Here is a 21,940-nt window from a genome sequence, read left to right as displayed (position 1 = left end):
ACCATTCAAGGTGAAGTGGCCTGTTAACATCCCTGTAGTCCATAGGATAAAAAGTGGGGTTAGTGGGTTACACATTGTAATAATCCATAAATCCAGTGTCTTTATTAAGACAATGATTTTTAGTGTATAGCAAAGTTGTGATTTTAAGCTCCCAGGCTCATCTTTTGAAAATGATGAACAGGTTTTCTTTGAGGATGAGGACTGATAGGTCAGACATAGAGTGATCACTTTGTGAAAATTGTTCACCCACAGGCGATGTGGTGTTTTTCTCTTTTACAGTTTTCCTGCATTAGTTGATTCAAGAGCATAGTGATTGTATGGTTTCACCCACATAGTTGTTGTTGGGGTATTTAGTGCCCTGGATGAGGCACACCACATGTTGTGATTGGCATCCCATGGATCTTGAAAGCGGTGTGTGTATGTGGAGGGGGGTGGGAGGTGTATTGATCATCGTAGTGGAGGACATATGTCTGCAGATTTTGCATCTGTTCTGGCAGGATCTGGTGCCACTTTGAGGTAGTGTGCCCTGGTCTGTGGGAAGCTTGCTTTTGATGGTGCTCTTGAAGAGTTTGGGGGGTTGTCTGAAGCCAGAAGAAGGGATTAAGGAAAGATTTCTTCAGGATAGGGTCCCCATCAAGTATGTGTTTTACCTGTTTGATGATCTCTCGTATGGGTTCCAGTGTGGGGTGGTAGGTGACAATTAGGGGTATAAGGTCAGACGGAGTTTTATTTCTGTGTTGAAGCTGGTTCTCTCTGGGTGTTTGGGCGGCCTGTTCCATGCATACATTTACTTCTTTGGTGGAGTGTCCTTGTTTGGTGAAGGTAGCTTTGCATGTTTTAAAATATATATCCCGGATTTTCTCTTCAGAGTATATTCTGTGGTATCTGAATGCCTGGCTGTAGATAACAGATTTCTTGGTGTGTTTGGGGTGGTTACTGGATCTGTGAATGTAAGTGTGGTGATCTGTGGGTTTCTTATATATAGTTGTCTGTGGTGTTCCATTGCTGAAGTTGATTATGGTATCCAGGAAGTTGATGCTAGTGAAGGAGTGTTCCAGAGAGAGTTTAATGGATGGGTGGTAATTTATTGAAGTTGTGGTGAAAATCTATGAGGGAGTTTAAGTTGTCTGTCCAGAGGCTGAAAATGTCATAGATATATCTCGGGTATATCACTGGTTTTGTGGTACAAAGTTTGTCCAGAAATTCTTCAAGGTGGCCCAGGAAGAGGCTGGCACAGTGGGGAGCCATCCTAGTACCCAGGACTGTTCCCGTGGTTTGCACGAAGTGTTTATTGTTGAACGTAAAATTGTTCTGGGTGAGAATGAAATGGATGAGTTTGGAGATTTGTGTCTGGGGTGGATATCGGAGGGTTGCCCATTGTCTTGTAAATATTTGAGGCAGGCAGCTATGCTTTCATTGTGAGGAATGTTGTTGTATGGGGAAGTGACATCCATGGTGGCAAAGATGGTATTCTGAGGGAAGTTCTTAATGTTGTGGAGTTTGTGGAGGAAGTTGGTTGTGTCCTGAGGAAGCTGGCCCTTTGTGTGGTGAGTGGCTTCAGGATGATTTTTGAGAGTCCCCATATTCTTTCATTGAGAGTGCTGTGGCCAGATATGTTGGATCTGCCTGGGTTCCCTTTAATAAAGACACTGAATTAATGTCTTATTACAACAATCTGTAACCAACTAACCCTCCTTTTTGTCTTATGACTACAGAGGTGTTAATGGGTCACTTCACTTTGAATGGTCCCTTAGGTTAGCATAAATAGCACATAATCTCTATCTGTTCAACCTTGTATTTAGCTGTGACACTCAGAATACCTTTCCCAGACCTGTAGAACAGCTCTGTGTAGCTTGAAAGCTTGTCTCTCCCACCAACAAAAGTTGGTCCAATAAGTTATTCCCTCACCCACCTTGTCACAGCACTTGAGTTCATTTGGGGCTATGGAGCTAGCAATCCCTAAACTTATTTGTAATAGTCCTGGTCTCTGGGAGTTCTCAGCTGGGGGCTCTTGACTCTGGAATTACCACCTCCATCTGCTTTGCAGAGTCAGACTTTATCAGGCACGACGCAAGGCCCATCTTTTCTGTCAAGCATAGAAGTAAATGGGGGGCTGTTTGTGGGGACAATTCTTTGTTGGACCTCTGGAAAACTGTATGTTTCTAATTGTGTAAGTTGTGAGCCTGTGTCCTGAGCAATGTGGAAGAACAGATTTAAGTCAAGCCTAGGGAGGAGCCTAAAATTTACGTCAGCCAGCTAAGTCAAGGTAAAGGGTGTTATCCTGTGTTTAGGCAATAGATGTAGTCTGTTAACTGACCCCAACCTGATCTTGACCTCTTAGCACATGTAAGGGTTTGTCTAGATTAGGCAAACAGTAGAAGTTTGTGCTGAAGCAGAGTGTGATTTGTCTATACTATGTGGTAATGTGCTCTTATGGGGAGGCAGGGTCTAAAGTGCACTAATGTGTTACACATGAATTGGTCTGTGTAGGGTATCTTTAGTGCACACCAACAGGGTCTAGTGTTCTTTAACATAGTGCTGTTTGAAACAGAATTACATTAGAGCGCAGTGGGGAATCTTTAGAGTATGCCTACACTCGGAGTATGGGTTGTGATTCCTACCTCGAGGAGATGTACTCGTGCTAGATGTTATCAAGCTAGCATGCTAAAAATAGTAGTGTAGCCAGGGTACAGCAGCTAGCAGTAGGAGGGGCTAGCTCCCCTCCAGGACAAACCCACACAGATTCCATGGGTATGTACTTGGGCAGCTAGCTCAAGCCACTGCCCTTGCTACTGTGACTGCACTACTAACTCACATCCCCAGCTCTAAGTGTAGACCAACCTTAAGTGTGCACCAGCAGGGTCTCAATGGACTAATTCATGTGCAGCACGCCACTGTGCTTTAGAAGACCCACCCCCGGAAGTGCACATTACACTGTGTAGACAAACCCTTAGAAGATGATTTGTCCTTCTAAAGGAGCTAGGGATAGTGAGATGAAAATATTGCATCTGTTTGATATCTTTAAAAAAAAAAAAATCTGTAATAATGGACCATGGGAAAATAGATCCAATTAATAAGAGTCTGTGATAAAAATAAAAAAATTGCTGTAGCAAAAGCTAATACCATGATGAATATGTTCATTCACAGCCTGGGGAGGAGGTGACCAGCCCTTTGTGGAGAAAGAAGTGGTTCAGGACTATTTAGAAAAGCTGGATGAGCACAAGTCCATGGGGCCGGATGCACTGCATCCGAGGGTTCTAAAGGAGTTGGCAGATGTGATTGTAGAGTCATTGGCCATTATTGCTGAAAACTCATGGCAACCGGGGGAGGTCCCAGATGACTGGAAAAAGGCTAATGTAGTGCCCATCTTGGAAAAAGGGAAGGAGGAGGATCTGGGGAACTACAGGCCAGTCAGCCTTGCCTCAGTCCCTGGAAAAATCATGGAGCGGGTCCTCAAGGAATCAATTCTGAAGCACTTAGAGGAAAGTGATAAGGAACAGTCAGCGTGGATTCATCAAGGGCAAGTCATGCCTGACTAACCTAATTGCCTTCTATGACAAGATAACTGGCTCTGTGGATGAGGGAAAGCAGTGGACGTATTATTCCTTGACTTTAGCAAAGCTTTTGATATGGTCTCCCACAGACTTCTTTAGCTTGCTGGCAAGAATAATGGGCTGGATAAATGGACTATAAGGTGGATAGAAAGCTGGCTAGATCGTCTGGCTCAACGGGTAGTGATCAATGGCTCCATGTCTAGTTGGCAACCGGTATCAAGCGGAGTGCCCCATGGGTCGGTCCTCGGGCCGGTTTTGTTCAATATCTTTATTAATGACCTGGAGGATGGCGTGGATTGAACCCTCAGCAAATTTGCAGATGACACTAAACTGGGAGGAGTGGTAGATATGCTGGAGGGTATGGATAGGATACAGAGGGACCTAGACAAATTAGAGAATTGGGCCAAAAGAAATCTGATGAGGTTCAACAAGGACAAGTGCAGAGTCCTGCACTTAGGACGGGAGAATCCCATGCACTGCTACAGACTAGGGACAGAGTGGCTAGGCAGCAGTTCTGCAGAAAAGGACCTATGGGTTACAGTGGACGAGAAGCTGGATATGAGTCAACAATGTGCCCTTGTTGCCAAGAAAACTAACAGCATTTTGGGCTGTATAAGTAGGAGCATTGCCAGCAGATTGAGGGATGTGATCATTCCCCTCCATTCAGCATTGGGGAAGCCTCATCTGGAGTACTGTGTCCAGTTTTGGGCCCCACGCTACAAGAAGGACATGGAAAAATTGGAAAGAGTCCAGTGGAGGGCAACAAAGATGATTAGGGGGCTGGAGCATATGATTTACAAGGAGAGGCTGAAGGAACTGGGATTATTTAGTCTGCAGAAGAGAAGAATGAGGGGGGATTTGATAGCTGCTTTCAAGTACCTGAAAGGGGGTTCCAAAGAGGATGGATCTAAGACTGTTCTCAGTGGTACCAGGTGACAGAACGAGGAGTAATGGTCTCAAGTTGCAGTGGGGGCGGTTTAGGTTGGATACTAAGAAAAACTTTTTCATGAGGAGGGTGGTGAAGCACTGGAATGGGTTATCTAGGGAGGTGGTGGAATCTCCTTCCTTAAAGGTTTTTAAGGTCAGGCTTGACAAAGCCCTGGCTGGGATGATTTAGTTGGGGATTGGTCCTGCTTTGAGCAGGGGGTTGGACTAGATGACCTCCTGAGGTCCCTTCCAACCCTGATGTTCTATGATGATTATTTTCTCAATCAGGATATTAGATATCATAAACTATAATGGGATTCTTTATTATTTACCTAGAACATAAAGAACATTTTTGTTGTGAATTGGCACGTCTTGTGCAATGAATGAGTATTAGTAAGTTTATTTAAATTCTGTTTGCAAGACTAATTTCTTCTTGTACCTCTTTTCCATAGTTACTCCCCTTTGGCAGATGAATTTTCCTGTCAGTTTCCTGGCCATGATTTGCCATCTGTGCTTTCCAAGTTCTCTTTGCCAGTTTCCTTATCAGAGTTCAAGAATCCGCTAGCTCCACCAGTACAGGAGGTAAGTTACGGAGGACTATGTGAAAGCTCATGATTGACAGACATGAGACCCCTCATGACTGACTTGTTTAATGTGAGCATGGGGATGAGAATGTCCAACGAGGAGCTTTCAGAGCTCTTGTGGATTCAAAAATCTTTCAATTACTGGGCTTCCTAGCCACCCATTCAAATTACTTTACATCCACATGATAAAAATTCTTAGGCAGGTCTAGCTGGAACCATTTGAGGGTCTGTGCTGAAAAGTATGTTGCTTAATGAAATTGCTGAGTGTACTTCTTTGCATCTTATAAAATACCCTGAATAAGATAAAAGGGGAAAAATTGAAAATCAAAATTGGATTAAAAAAAAAAGTCCTAGTTCAAACAGGTATTATTTAGGGGAAGGTCTATGGGCCTGTGTTATACAGGAGGTTAGACTAATCAGAGGTTCTCAAACTTCATTGCACCACAACCCCCTTCTGACAACAAAAATTGCTACATGACCTCAGGAGGGGGGACCGAAGCCTGAGCCTGCCCAAGCTCCACTGCTGCAGGAGGGGAGGGGGGGTCAAAGCCTAACCCTGAGGGCTTCGGCCTGGGGTGGTGGGGCTCGGGCTTTGGCCCCTGGTCCCAGCAAGTTTAACACCGGCCCTGGAGACCCCATTAAAACAGGGAACCGCTGGGTCGCTAGCTGATCATAGTGATTCCTTCTGGCTTTGGAATCTGTGAAAAATTCTATTTGCTCTATAGAAAATTGTCCCAATCCCCATGAATCTTTCATCTATAATATATACATAGACTGTACCTTCCTCAGAAACACAAAGGAAAACAGCTATTTTTATATATTCCAGCTGCTTTAGGCTTGCAATCTGGATTTAAAAGCAAGCTGTACTATGTATTTACTTAGGCTTCTGTGTGATGCTGAAGGAGTTTAAAGGCTAATCCAAGAAGTGGATTTCAGCATGTAGTCAACAAAAGTGCATGTGTTACAATATTATAGTATCAAGGTTTTCAGATTTGTGTTTTACTGTTTGTTCAAGCAATAGTGATTAAGGCTTGGGGAATTTCCTGAGGATTAGTGAAAGGCTGGGAAGAGCGAATGGCCTCAGACCACCAGCCCTATGAAAACGCCTTAGGCTGAAGTAATTGTTGCTATTATAAACTGAACTTGGGCAAAAACTTCTCTAACTGGGTTCTTTTTGCATTTGCACTCGTCCCCCTACTTTTGTGACTGTGTCTACACTAGAGACTTTACAGCAGCACAGAGCTTTCCCGTTGACATAAATAAATCGCTCTCAACGAGTGGCGGTAGCTATGTTGGCAAGAGAAGCTCTTTCACCAACATAGCACTGTGAACACTACCTCTTATGCCAACGAAACTTATATTGCTCATGAGTGTGGTTTTGTTACATGTCTGAAACGATATAAATTTTGCCAACATAAGTGGTGGTGTAGACATGGCCTCTGCTGCATGCATGACATCAGCATTGGCCCCTGTCCATATTTATAGGAGAGTAACATCCAGCAGTGTAGCCAGTCAGATTGCAAGAGAAGAACTTATTCTGATTATGATTTGAGTGAGGTAGTGCTCAAAGTGTACCAATACACAAATATACTGTGTGTGTAAAGAGTGATCTGAGAGAGAGAGAGAGACACACACACACACACACACACACACACACACACACACACACACACACACACACACACACACACACACACACACACACACACACCCCTACCTATCTGTGAAATGTTATATCGTTGATGAAGGTTCTTCCTCATTGTACTTGGTGACCGTTTTGTCCTGAAAATTGAGGACTAGTATCCCTTGTAATTTTTTCCTAGCTACTGTAACTTCAGACACTATTCTTATCTCTGAGTTGGTAGGGATTCCTTGTTTCTGTTTGTATATGCAAAAGCCTCATGTTATATGTTGTTAGGAACTTATATTTATAAATCTGTGCTTTGTACCATTTTACAGCAATAAAAAAGACATTAAGTTAATAAGAGAACCTTAAGGTTGTTTAGTTAACTTCTTACAAATCAAAAAATGCCAAACTAAATTTGCATAGTTAGCCTTAACTTTGCCCATTGAGCTTATGCAAGGTGAAACCATCTTTGACTGCAAATGATTTCACTAATAAGGTATACTTGTCATGCGCCCAATGGAGCGGTGTCATGAATCAGAGCAATAAGGAGTGGCAGAGGCAATCTAAAGGCCAAATTATGTTTGTTCTCAATCAGTTCGGGGTAAAGTATAAATCAATTAAGTGGGAAATAATCACAAGTAAATCAGTTAGTTGTTTCTACTAAAGCTTATATCATAAACTACTGTGAACGATTATTATCCACTGTATATCAACTATTATCTTTCTTAAACTCGCTTTATAGATAACATTTTACATTTATGAAATAACAGAATTTTGAATTAGATAATACAATACGTTATAACATAAACCCCATTGTTATACATTCCGTTTTCAACCAATTTGTCTGGTACTGAAGTTAGGCTTACTGGCCTGTAATTGCCATGATTCCCTCTGGAGCCTTTTAAAGAAGTTAATGTCCTATTTGCGCTATCCTCCAGTCATCTGGTACAGAGGCTGATTTTAAGTGGTGGGTTACATAGGGTTACATACCACAGTTAGCAGTGCAGTTTCATATTTGAGTTCCTTCAGAACTCTTTGGTGAATACCATGTGGTACTGGTGACTTATTACTGTTTAATGTATCAATTTGTTCCAAAACCACCTCCATTGACACCTCCATTTGGGATAGTTCCTCAGATTTGTCACCTAAAAAGAGTGGCTCAGGTGTGGGAATTGCCCTCATATTCTCTGCAGTGAAGACCGATACAAATAATTCATTTAGCTTCTCCTCATATTAAGGTCAGTATTACCAAGTGGTTCAGCTATATTCATCTCTTGGACCAGATCCTGTGCTCTACTTAGAAGTAAATAAAGCATTGTCTTTCTCCTTGTGGGTTCCAGAACTAGCTGCTCCAAGAAGCAGTCATTTAAGATGTCAAGAAAATGTATCTCTGCATCCTGTTCTGAGGTGGCATGTACCCAGTCAATATGAGGCTATTTGAAATCCCCCATTATTATTGAGTTTTCTTTTTTTAGCCTTTCTGATCTCCCTGAGCATTTCATAATCATCATCACCATCCTAGTCAGGTGTGGAATATTCTTATTATTGAAGCATGGAATTTCTATCCATAGAGATTCTGTGGTACAGTTTGAGCCATTTACTATTTTTACTCTGACGCTTTGTTTTCTTTCTTGTATAGTGCCACTCACCCCCAGAACAACCTACTCAGTCATTCCTACATATTTTGTACCCTGATACTACCATGTCCCATTGATTATCATCGTTCCACCAAGATTCTGTGATGCCTGTTATATCAATATCCTGATTTAATATCAGGCACTTAAGTTCACACATCTTAATATTTAGACTTCTAACATTTGTATACAAACAGTTTTAAAATTTGCCACTTTTTAGCTGTCTGCCATTATGTGCTGTAATTGAATTAGACTCCTTTTTTTCATTGGACTGTTTCTCTTCAGTTCCTACCTGTACTTTATCAACTTCCATCTTCTCCTCCTTAGTATGGTATACAGAATCTCCCTTAATAGATCCTCACCTAACGGATATCTCTGTCTGAACCATGTGCTCTTCTGCACCTGTCAGCCATCCCCCAGCCCTTAGTTTAACAACACTTCTACAACCTTTTTAATTTTACATACTAGCAGTCTGGTTCTGTTTTGGTTTAGGTGGAGCCCAGCCTTCCTGTATAGACTCCTCCTGTCCCCAAAAGTTCCCCAGTTCCTAATAAACTTAAATCCCTGTTCCCTACACCACTGTCTCATCTATGTATCCACGCACAGTATGAATTTTCAAAGGCTCATATTCCAGTCATATGAAAACTGGTTCTTGCTGGAATACTTGAATGTGCTTCCCAATGAGGGCTATTGCTGTCCCATATCTTAATTTCCTACATCTGGCTATTTCCAAAATGAGGGGAGAGGAATGTGGGGCCTCCATACTTCAAAGTGTCTGAACCAGCTGTGTCAGAGGGAGGTGTAAACTCCCCATAAATGGACAACCCTGAATAACAAGTCCTTGAGGGAGATTTCTCCCCATGCCCAGGCAGGTGGGAGTCTGGGTAAAAACCAACTGTCTGGGTAAAAACCTCCCCTGAAGACATGTTGTCATTGGCCTCCTCTACTACAGTAGGTATTTTTAATAATTCACATTTCCATTACTCCTAGTTATTTGATTCTTCCAGGATAGGACCAGCTTGGCTCTGAAGAAGGTGCTGGGTGTAACTGGGGATGGCTTGCTGTTTCTCACTGAACAAAAGATGCTTTTAATTTTTTATTGTTTGGTTTTTTTAACAGTGGTTGCTAGGTGAAGCCTCCATTTTGCAGATGAACTGAATTAATTATGGATTGTACAATAGTGCAGTGGAAAATGAGCATGTGAGGGAATAGGAATTGGAGGGGGCTGCATGTGTTTGAGAGAATAGCACAAATAGGACTCTCAGTCAGATCTGCAATGCATCTGGAAGTCATTATGTGGCAAATCCAGGGCAGCTTTTGTTGTAGAGGGTGTGGAAGTACCATTTATATGCAGATATAGTCAGTTATAGTAAATATAAAATGCATGTTTGCTGTGTGCTGGATTTAAAAATAGTGCTTGCAAGACTTCAAAGAGAAATATTGGGTGAGTGTTGTTCCGTCAACTGAAGTAAAGGTCCAAAGCTAAGCCTGTCACCTGATGATTGGAATGTTGATAAGTTCTAGAGTAATGCATTGATTTGATTTACAGTGATAGCAGAGACCTAAAGTATCTGGTAGGTCTAAAATAAGGAAATGTTTTAATTGTGGTTTTGTTTTTTTGACCATAGTGTAGTGAATGTCAGTCCAATTAAATGAGCCTGCTCAAACAACCATTTATTTTTGCCAATATAAATGCAGTACACCCTCGCTATAATGAACTTGCTGGGACCCAAGCCTTTTGTTTCTTATAGGCAGGAGTTCATTATAGTGAAAGGACAATGAAAATGAACAGGCGGTGGAGCTGCCAGCCATGTGGTGGAGTGGCAGAGCTGGATAAAAACTGTTCATGTATGTGCAACTTTCATTTTTTAAAAAAAAATTACTGTACTGTAGTTGGGATACAGGGACTATGTTCATTATAGCTGAAGGTTTGTTATAATGAAGGGCGTTATAGTGAGGGTGTACTGTATGCTATCCTCTTTCCTTTGCTTTTGAACTGAAAGCTTCCCCAGTAGCTATTCTATTTTTTCAAATGTAATCCTTGAGTGTGTGTCAGGTTAAATTAGACTAATCCCAGACTGGAGCGAGGAGAGACAATGTGCTCCAGTGGCTATATTTTTAATTAAAACCAGAAAATATATAACCAAACCAGAACTGAACCTTCTTTGTCCCCTTTGTCCCAGCACCTAGCTATTCCCAGTTTTCTTGACATTTTCCTTTTCCTTTTTCATGGGGAAAAAAAACCACTCTGGGGATCTGATCACAGGAAAGAGGCTTCTAAAAATCAGTGTGTTAAATAAAGAATTTTATAAATGCTCTCTATTTCCAGGAAGGCAAAGAATATTGAAGGACTTAGTCCTGCCCTTGCAGAGTTCAGTGCGCTGTGTTCTGTATTGTGTCTCCAGATGGGGTAATGCATAAAGTCTTTGTTTTTCAGAACCAAAATGTCTGTTGTGTGCTTATTTGTCAATAAATACAATGCCCTGTATTATTACCAGCTTCTTGCATACAGAGTGTCACACAACTGTACACTACGCTACGCAGCTGGATCTGGAGCTTGGCCTACAGCTGTGATGGGAAATGGCGTCATAGAGATGGAGGGAAGGGAAAGGGGTGTTGAAATTTACTAGTGGAAACAATGTACATGTTGTTGCATACCAGATAACAGACTGGAAGGAGGCAAGGATGGGGGTGGGGATGAGGAGGCAGATTGGAGGCAGGGATGAGGAGAGTGGAGTGAAGGAGCCATGAGAATGAGGTTAAAATTTAGACTTAATCATAGATTAAAAGAAAGCAAAATATTTCATCCTTGTATTTGCTGCATGGCCCAAGTTCTTCAGCCGAAGAAGGCTGGACATAACTCCCTACAGCACCAGCTGATGACTAAGCTTTATGAGCAGTCCCCCATGGCTAAGCATGCCATTGCCGGCTAAGCATGCCATTGCCTGCTCAGCTGTCCAGGCTCTTTCTGGCATCAGGAACGAGGCCATCTGATTGGTAAGGTTTTGAAACCAGATGTGAAGATTAAGAGACTCCCATGGCTCAGAGGAAAGCAATGAGTTTCAGATCTAGATCAGGAAAAGTGGTAGGGAGGAATGCACCTCTGAGAGAGCTCTATCTGGAATGTCCATTTCCTCTCCAAAGCAAAGAGATGCTCACTTGATGGAAAATGAGGCAGGAAGTTCATAATGGCCATGTTCAAATGAACTGTCTGCAGAGCTCAGTACCAAAATCCCAGCCAGGCCTCGTTTCTGAAACTGCTTGTGTAGTAATCTTCACCCTGGCACGAGCACCTGCTACAGATGTGATGCAGCAGCACAGAATGCTGTCCTGGGAAAGAGACGATTGCCAAGGAGAGGAAAAGGGAGGGGGCTTGGAATCCACCCAAAGGGGCAGCTGGAAAAAGCTGTTAGAGGCAGAGAAGAATTGAAATGCTGAGCTCGAGGATAAATGGGGGCCTGGGTTGGAGGTAAGGTGATAAACTAAAAGAGAGGAGAATAAAAGTATGGGACTGGGAAGTGAGGAGGAAAAAGAAAATAGGAAGGATTTCAGGTCAGGACATGCAGAAAAAATAGACCTTGATATGTGACCAGATCCTCTTAGAGAAGGAGGAGGGACGGGGGGAGAATATACAGATTTACCAGAGAGTGAGTATCGAGGAAAAAAATGAAAGGAAATAATTGGTGAAAAGGGGAATTGATCAAAAAGCTGTATTAGATGCAAACAGATCCTGGAAGCAGTAAAGGGAGGCATACCCACAAAGGACCTAAAGTTCATGAACAGAGAGTGTGACTGTTGGAACATCTGTTGATGGAATACAGTTCAAAAGTGCCTAATGGATGAGCAAGGGCCCCTTAGGTGAAGAAACCCCATAAACATGGTGAAAAGAGGTACAGCCACAGTAACATTGAATCTGAGGAGCACTTCAGGCTGAAGAGAGGAAAAGAACAGGACAGCAAGAGTGGAGCTGGACTTACATCCAAGGAGAGGAAAATTTTATTCTTCTCTGAAGTGACACAGTATCTTGTAGAGCAATCTCTTTTGTTCATAATAACAATGCATTTGGTATTAACTGTACAACATGTAAAAGCTCACAAAGATTAATGAGTTGGTATCCTATAGCTTATTAGTATACGTAGTAAGTCTCTGGTAATGGTCTAGATCAGGGATTGGTAACCGTTGCCATGCGGTCCGCTAGGGAAAGCCGGTGGCAGGCCAGGACAGTTTGTTTACTTGCAGCGTCTGCAGGTAAACATACTGTCCCAGCCCACCAGTGGCTTTCCCTGGCGGACCGCATGCCAAAGGTTGTTAATCCCTGTTCTAGATTATTTATGCTCCTGGTACAATTTTGGAGTTTTCCCTTAGAAAGTTCTAAAAAATTTAAATTATCCTTTTTAGTCTTGGTTTTCCTCTGCCTCTCCTCATAGTTAGAATAGCCTAGTCAGGTCACCACACTTGCTCTGCTGTGTAAGTATTGATGTAAACTTGAGATTAGCCCTCCGTATGGTGCATAACACAGGAGAAACTTAACAAGGCTGTAGGGATGGCATGACACTTCAAGGTTGTTCAGATTGTGCATATCAGAAGTGACTGCAATGATGGTGTTTTTACTTAGTCTGTATTATGATTAATATCCTCAGTTCAACAATCCTATCTTCCTGCCTTGAAAGGGAAGCTGAAGTCTCATTTAAATCTGGCTTGAAAGGTGGTCAAATTTCATGGTAGCTTCTGTATTCCCCATTGAAATGCAACTTCTTATAGCTGTTTAGTGATTGACAAATGATATCCCTTGTGACAGAGTGAACTGAAATATGCCCAGTATCTCAGAAGAAGAAATCTATTAACTTTTTATTAAGATCCCCGGAAGAAGCTGCTACTTTTATAGTCAGTGAGGCCACCAAACTGTTCCGAAAGAGGGGAGGGCATCAACTACAGAACTTTGTTTACATTCCTTGTCTCCAGTGGCTGCTTATTTATATTGTGGTTATGTTCACAATGTGCTGGGTGATGTCCAAACATAAGAACACCTGGTTCCTGCCCCAGCTAGCTTTCTGAAATACAGCAGCTTTCTGTGAGCTACATCATCCACCAATAAAAAGAGGAGATATTTGCTGTTAAGCAAACCCAAGCTAAGATATCATTGAAGTTGCCACAGCAGTTGCTCCATTCAGGTAGTACTTTAATGTTGGCTCTTTTAAAATATTGGTTATTATCCCATTACTAAATGAGGCAGAAAGAGGGTGTGTGCAGTGGCTGTGATGTGACACATGGCATTTGAGGTTTGGAGTTTTTGTTCCCTTTAAACAGAATTCCTCTGAATACTTCCAAGGTCAAGATGAGAGTGAAAGGTTTCAAGGATGGGTGTGTTTGTATACACACACCTCCCTGCAGCCAGCCTGGCAAGAATGATGTTAAAAGCGTGCATAGAGAGAAATGGTCCTGCCCCATGAAACTGCTTGAGCTGTCAAACCTGGTCCTGCATCAGGAATTCATGAAGGGATACAAATAACATATAGGTGATGGCATAGTCTGCCAGTGGGACAGCACAAAACCTCTCTCCACTCTTCCAGGGAGAGGAACTCGTTTGTGGCACCTGCCAGGAAAGGGTTCATATTCCTCTTCTAAAATAAGGGACCCACTCTGTTCCCCAGAGGACAAGGAGCTACACTGCATACCCAGAGGCAAAAGGTATGTCTACACTGCAGTTAGACACTGGCCTGCCAACAGACTCAGGCTTGCAGGGCTTGGGCTAAGGGGCTGTTTAATTGCGGTGTAGATGCATGTGCTTGGGCTGCAGAATGAGCTCAGGGACCCTCCCACCTCTCAGGGTTCTAGAGCCTGGGCTCCAGCCTGATCCTGAATGTGTACACCACAATTAAATAGCCCCTTAGCCTGAGCTCAAGTCAGCTGGAATGGGCCAGCCACAGGCTTTTAATTGCAGTGTAAACATACCCAAAGGAGCTGCTTCGAGTAGATCTGAAACAAGGGACTGCTTTTTCTCTCCAAAATCAGGTGAACTGTGTTGTGATGAGGAGGTACAGGCACTGGCCTGTGTAATGCCCAGGAATCTGATAAATCTTGCTGACATCTGAAAGTGCCCCCACAGCTGAATAATTCCCACCATAAGAGTGTGACAGAAGGGGCAGAAGGAAGATGACTTTAGCAGTAGTGTTTCAGGTGGGTTGGATGGAGTAAAAAGAAGAGGAAATAACTTTCACTTCATTAGTTTGGAACATTGTAAATATGAGCCAAGCTTTGCTTTCGGATATTTAAACATCAGTATTACTGGGAGTTGTGTATGGATATGTGTGGAGAATTTGGCTCAAGGTTTGGAAATGTATGCTAATGTGTCTGTGCCAAGATTGATCCTGCCTATACGAATATCTCAAATGCCTAGACACAAATGTTAAGTGCATGGAATCTGGTAGAAAGAAGTGTGTGTTGGTCTGTCCATCTCTACAGACCATGTAGCTGCATAACACTTCATGCAACTAAAATAAACTTTGGGGTGACAGCTTTATTAACAACATAAGATATGCTGGCTACTTTTTTGGCAAAAGTTTTCAAAAGAAAATAGACTTGTGTGAAATGCACGTATTGATCCATATTGCATGAGAGAGAGAGAGAGAGACTACTATATAATGGCATTACTGTTAACGTCCATGTCTGTTTGTCTATGAAGGGGCCTCTTAATTCTGGGGAATGATTTTCGCATTGGTCATGGAGCCCTGTGCGCAAGAGTGATGCTGTTGTGCTAGCAGCTTCACAGGCGGTAGGAGAGGGTTAGTCTGAGCCATCCTGTACCTGTGCAGGTTCTTTTCGCTAGACTGTCTTCCTTTGAAGTCAGCATTCATAGTTCCTTGAATTTTCATTGATTTTTTTGAGGCCTTGGTTTTTTGGGTGGTTTTTCTTGAGATGAAAGGACATTTAAAGCTCTGGGAAGGTTATGAAATTAGCTAATTGGTGAACTGTTGCATACTAACTATTGTCGGTAGCTACCGGTGTGGTACTCCACTCTTGTTGGATGATAAGTTGGCTGCGTGCGTGTTCCCTCTGTGTGCTGCCCCAGTTCTGCGCAGATAGCTAACACAGCAGACCCTGAGAGAACCTCCCCAAAACCACAGACTCTAGTAAGGTACGAAGGAACCCGAGCCAGGTTTACTGTCAAATGAAGCACAGTAATAGTTCCCTATAGAGACTACGGGGCATACTACGAATTTGTGCTCCCTGGCAATGGACTCAGCTCAGTCAGTGGCAGGACACTCCACTGCCCCCTATGCTGGACAAAGATATGCACTCCGGGACCTACTTTTGTACCGTTGCAGGATAGATTATTTATCATAGTTCAAACAAATCTATCCATCATGTTGTCCTTTTGACCCTGTCTTTAAGATGCACTTGCCTGTTCCTTGTTCTGTATGTGGAGTGTTCTGCTGCCGTCTTGGCACAAGTTCCTCTCATTAGCACTTGTGTGTACGAGCCTCTAACAACCTTTTCTTGCCAACTTCTGAGTGGGACCTGCCTCTGGCTCACAGCCCAGCTTTGCTTATCACTGCCTGGAAGTACTTTGGTTCAGGCTTTGGGCCTCAGACTGGGCCTCTGATACAAGAATTTGTTTCAGGACTCTTCTTACTACACTAACAAACTGGTTGGAATTTAGGGTAAAATTTCTTTAAGCTTACAGTTTGTAATTGCACTTCAGTAATTGCATCTCTCCATTGTGCAAGACTCTGGAGGGAGCTAGCATCTTGACATAATTGTTAGGCGAAATTTCTTATTCTATCTTGTAGGTTTGTTTCAGTTGTTGGCAAAGTTGATCTATAATATATGGTACTCACAGTACCCGTTTGTTGTACACTTTTCAGCTGTGTCTACTCTCTGCTCTGAGTCGATTATTGTATAATTAAAATTAATAACACAGATTTTCTTACAAAGAGGTGTTTGAGGGAGATCCCCAAATTATATGTCCAGCAGCCCCAAGAGGCAGGGAATTCCTGAATAGACACTGGGTGTGTGCCAGGCAGCAAAAGGCACGTGTGCTTGGGACTTGGTAGAAGACAAGGCAGGGAGGATAGAGCCAGACTGAAGGTTGCTCAGCTTTTAGAAAAATGAGAATTGTGTGGGCCGAAAAGTTTAATTTGAGGGGTTTTACTGAGGTTTGGCCCATTTACCATAATGATTAATACAGCAGATTTAGTTTCCTTCAGAGGATCTGAGCTCATTCTGCCTGTGTTTCTCACCAAAACACTGCTGGTTGCTATGAAGTCCTTGAGCAGCTTTTGTCAGTGAATCAGTGTTTTCAATACCTACTAGTTAATACTTGGGGGCCTGCAATGTTTTGTGAAATGAAAAGGCTGTTCATGTGAAATTCAGCCAGGCAGATGATGCATTCTCCAAACCCTCTGGAAGTAGGTCGCCGCCAAGTCCGCAGGCAGCTCTCGCTCGCTTACTCTGTGTCTGCTGCTTTCGGCATCAGTTGAGGGATGTTCTGTACTTTGTTTTTTTGGATGCTGTAACACAAAGAATGTGCTTGTACTAGAAAGTGGGGCTGAATTGGGGCAACCTAATGCCCTAGGAGCACCACTATATGCTAGTGAACATATCAATAATTAAAGCTATAGTAAGGTTAAAATAGCTCAACACACAAGATCTTGAAAAAATCAAGGTAATTCAAGGAACTAGAAAAGCAGACTTCACTGTCTAGCCAGTGGAACTTGCCAGGTGTGAGATGGCTCAGACTAACCTTCCCCCATTGCCTGAGAAGCAGCTAGCCCAAGAGCCTCAAGGCCAAATTTTTAAAGTTGTTTAGGTGCCTAGTGGGATTTTCAGACACTCCCAGGTTCCTGACTCCCACTGATTTCAGTGGGGGTTAGGAACTGTGGTATTTCTGAAAATCCCACTAGGTGACTACTCTGTATCTTATGATGCTTAAATACATTTAAAAATTTGGTTCTCTATTCTGTACAATGGACTCTTAATGACAAATGCACTATCCATCTGTCTAGGTTCTTATATTGCCCCCTAGTATCTGAGCGCCTCGCAATATCTAATGTATTTATCCTCACAACACCCCTGTGATGCTAGACTATACCATTGTCCCCATGTTACAGATGAGGAACTGAAGCACAGGGAGATTACTGGCTTGCACGAGGTCACATATAAAGTCTGTGGCAGAGCCCAGAATTGCAGCCAGGTCTCCAGAGTCCCAGGCTAGTGTCCTAACCACTGGATCATCTTCCTCTATTATGTCCACATGTACTCACACCATGGTAATGCCAGGGAGGTCCACCCTTCCCCTTCTCTTTGCGTAGGCTGGGTTCAGATGGTCTGGGCTGTTTCCTAGAAGAGCTTGGGTTCAGCTGCTATCTTCCTGTGCTGGGAGCCCTTTTTGTGACCATTGATCTCTGATAACAGCTGTGCAGTGGACTCAGGCATCTACAGTTAAGGAACAAAATGCTACTAGAAGAACACTTACATAGTAAACATGCATTGCCTTTGAGAAATTTTAATTTAAATGTGGGGTGTCTGTCTATAGATCCATTTCCAATAAAACACCGTAATTTATTGTAATGCAAAGCATTACATTAAAGTCTTCAGTCTGCCTTCAGAATTACAGGGTTTTGGGGTTTTGTTTTTTTTTAGTATTCTGTCCTGTAGAAGATCTAAAGTGCCTGGAACTTTGCTATCAAGTTGACCAACTAGAACTGTACATTGATTCTGTAGGTTTAAACTACAGGGCATATTCTTATACATGTTCCAGTAAATGTTTTCCAAAATACATGCTGTGCTGGACTCTTAAATCTTTGGTCATTGCTCTTAGCCTGAGTGCAGTCAAAGTTTAATAGTTCTTTCATAGATTTTAAGGCCAGATCATGTGAGCACAGGCCATAAATTTTCACCTGGAAATTACTGCATCAGGCCCATAACTTCTGGTATATTTAAGTCAATGGGATGATTGTTTTCAAAAGTGATGGAGAACTCACCAGCTCTCAAGGTAAATTGTTTCTAGGTCGCTTAATTACTCCCACCGTTTAAATTTATCTCTTAGATATGCCAAATAGATTGAGATTCTTAAGTCTCAATGCCAGGCACGTTTTCTAGACCTCAAATCGTTTTCTGAACCCTCTCCATATTGTCAATATCCCTTTTCCAGTGTGGACACCAGAACTGGACACAGTATCCAGTAATGGTTGCATCAATGCCATGTACAGAAGTAATGCCACTTCCTTATTCCTAGTCAGTATTCACCTGCTTCTAGCAATAGATCTGCATTGTTGAGTCTAGAAGGGCATTGAGTCCTGATCTCTAGCCCCACCCCTCTAGCACCTACCACAGTCTGATACTTTCTGATTGCAAATGGTATTGGTCCTCAGTGGCTTTCCAAGAAAGTTTGGGCCAAAATCTGAGTACTTTGGTCAAATTAATCTCCTTTCCGTAGTTACTCTTTCTTGTCGGCATTTGCACAGGAAACAGAATGTTAGTTGTTTAATTGATCTCAGGATTGGTGGCATTATGCTGAGGCCTCCAAGACTGTTTGTTTGAGATTTATTTTATCCCTTGGAGTTAAGGGTGATGCAACCCTATTTTATTAACTCTCTGTTCAGAAGTGTGTATAGTTTTCTCCTTTTTGCTGGAAGGGCCTGGACTGCAGTACATGCTAGGGTTGCTGTGACCGCAGCATGGGGAATGCAGGGATTTCCTTGCTGGAATGCCTCAATCTGTTTTGGAGCTGTGGGAATTCTTTGCCTGCTGTCACATTTGGAATAGGGACAAGTTCATTTTAGGGGTCAGCTTGTCTACACAAAAGCTTAGTTTGTTGCAAGCTGGGGTGTAAATCTACCTCACACTAGCCTGCTATGTACTAAACATCTGTGTGGACCCTGCTGCCACACACTAGTGCACTTTGCTATACATTGGTTTCAAAGAGGGATAGATCAAAGTGTACAAGGGAACTTGTAGGCCACAGCAACTGGGTCCAGCTAGACCCTTAGTGCACTGTGTAGACAAGCTCTAGTCCACACCAGGGGGGGTGTAAATTTCTAATGCACACCAGTATGTTGCTAACTGAAAGTTCTTCAAGTTATTGTCCCTATGGGTGCTGCACCACAGGATGTGCCCACACCATTGCGCTCTCCATCAGAGATTATAGTCAGCAGTGCCTGCGGGTCCAGGCCTGTGGTTCATTGTCAGCAGAGAGCCATTACTTACACCATGTTCTTCCCTTTTGGTTTTTCAACTGCCCCAAGAGTCTTTACAAAGCTCCTCTCTGTCATCACAGCTCACTTGTGTCAACAGAGAATAAGTTTTCCCCCTATCTGGACGATTGGCTCCTTAAGGGTCACTCCTTCCTGGAGGTCCAGTCAGTATCTAACAAGGCCTTGTTTCATTCCCTGGGCCTTCCTCTGAACATGGACGTGTCTACCCTAACTCTGGTACAGCGCATAGACTTTATCAGAGTCACTCTGGACTCCTCAACTGTCAGGGCTACCTACTTGCAGACAGGTTTGCCACAATGACGTACCTGTGAACAGGTTCACCACAGTCTCATATCCACCCTGCAGCAGCGCCCATAATCTAAAGTGTACCTCCGAGAGTTTTCGACTCCCTCAGCTGGTGGAAGGATCCTCTCAAGGTCTGTGTGAAAGTTCTGTTTTTGAATCCACCCCTGCTGGCTAGCGGGGAGGCCCATCTCCAGGGCCCAAGGCAAATGGTCTCCCCCAGGAACATCCCTCCACATCAACATTCTTGAACTCAGGGCAGTTTGCCTCACATGCCAGTACTTCCTTCGCAATATCGAGGGCCTCTCAGTCAAGGTAATGTTGGACAACAGAGCGGTAATGTACTAGATAAATGGTTAAGTGGAAGCAAGATCCCAGTCCTTATGTACAGAACCACTGAAACTGTGGAGCTGGTACATATCCCATCTCATATACACCTCTGCAGTCTACTTGCCAGGCCTGCAAAACACTGCAACGGATTTCCTGAGCAGGCACTTCCACCAGGACCATGAGTGGGAACTCAGCAACTCAGTCTTTCAGAGTATTTACCAGTCCTGGGGCCTTCTGCAAGTGGATCTCTTGGCAACACCATCCAATGCAAAGTGCCAACACTTCTTCTTGAGGAAGGCATATGGTTGCTACTCCGTAGGGGATGCTCTTGTAGTGCCTTTGTGGCTGAGGCAAGTGGTGTGGTTCCTGGGTCTGCTTCACCTCTCCCTACTAACTCCTGTAGGCCTTCCTCTCACAGTGGATCTCCTGACACTGGACTTGGGCATAACCCATCCCAGTCTCTCATCTCTGCATGTCAAGGCCTGGCTCCTTGATGGTTCCTGGACAAAGAATTGGGCAGCTCTCCTGGAGTTCAGTCTGTACTCTTGAACAGCAGGAAACCTGCCATGAGAAAACTGCAGAAGTGGAGGTGTTTGCACGTCTGGTGTACTCATTGATCTGTATCTGCCTCTGAATTTCTCCTCATGGATGATGTTCATTAACTTTTAGATTTAAAAACACAAGGTTGTCACTGAGCTCCATTAGGGTTCACTGGGCAGCAATTACAACCTTTCTTCCACCAGTGGAAGGATTTATGATCTTTGCTTACCCTACCATAGTCAGGTTCCTCAAGGGTTTGTTGTATCTATTTCCTCATGTCAAGGACTCCATGCCAGCCTAGGATCTTCATCTGGTTCTCAGTGCTTTAAAGAACTCTGTTTGAACCCATGGGTAACTGCTTGCTTCTCCACCTGTCCTTCAAGACTTTATTCCAGTTTAGCCATAACCTCAGCCAGAAAGGTAGGAGAGCTAGGGGCGCTCATGGCGATCCCTCTTTACACTACACTACCTTTTACCGTGAGAAGGTGACCTTATGCCCCTATCCTCATTCCCTGCCTCCCGATCTCTTCAGAATTCCATATCAATCAGTATATTAGTCTACCAGTATTTTACCCCCAAACTTCATTCCTCGAGGGAGGAGGCTGTCCTCCATTCTCTGGATGTAAGAAGGGCCCATGCCTTTCACCTCAACAGAATAAGACCTTCCAGGGTTTCCAACAGGCTTTTTATCTCCTTTGCCAAGAGAATGAAGGAACAGCCAGTTTCCACTCAGACTACTGAAGTGGGTTTCTGGGTGCACTCGAGCTTGTTGCAAAGCTGCTGGAGTGTATCCCCGACCTTGAATTACTGCCCATTCCACCAGGGCCTGTTTCACCTCTTTAGCCCTTAAATTCATACTCACATTGTGGACATCTGCAGCAGCAACCTGGTTCTACAACCAAGCGATTGCCAGGCACTGTGCTATCTTAGTTGCTTCCAGATATGCCCTTTGGTCATGCTAGCCTCAGAACTGTGCTGGATCTGCCTCCTCAGCTCCCACCTCCATGTTGTTACTGCTTGGGAGTGGAGCACCCCGAGGGACAATAACTTGAAAAGGAGAAGTTACTTACCTATACAGTAACTTGAGTACTTTGAGATGAATTGTCCCTATGAGTGCTTCGCCTCCCACCTGCCTTCCACTCTGCTGCAGAGTCTTCTGGGCTACATAGTTGAGAAGGAACTGGAGTGGCAGCAGGTCTACATCTCCCTGTATACCCTCACACTGGAGCACAAGGATGTATGGTGC

At 43.4% G+C, this 21,940-nt stretch overlaps 1 protein-coding gene across 9 annotated transcripts in view; it reads left to right on the top strand.

Annotated features, from left to right (window-relative positions):
• The window catches only part of NPRL3 (NPR3 like, GATOR1 complex subunit), a 92,629-nt gene that overhangs the window by 54,309 nt on the left and 16,380 nt on the right, over window positions 1-21,940 (top strand). For all 9 annotated transcript variants that reach the window (XM_077828493.1, XM_077828488.1, XM_077828492.1 and 6 more), the window contains one exon: window positions 4,934-5,063. In XM_077828493.1, the coding sequence (XP_077684619.1) occupies window positions 4,934-5,063 (130 nt within the window). The remainder of the gene's footprint in view (window positions 1-4,933; window positions 5,064-21,940) is intronic.

The sequence above is a fragment of the Eretmochelys imbricata genome, chromosome 10 (assembly GCF_965152235.1).
Source record: "Eretmochelys imbricata isolate rEreImb1 chromosome 10, rEreImb1.hap1, whole genome shotgun sequence".
Taxonomy (NCBI): Eukaryota; Metazoa; Chordata; order Testudines; family Cheloniidae; genus Eretmochelys; species Eretmochelys imbricata.
This window is presented reverse-complemented; position numbering and strand designations above follow the sequence as displayed.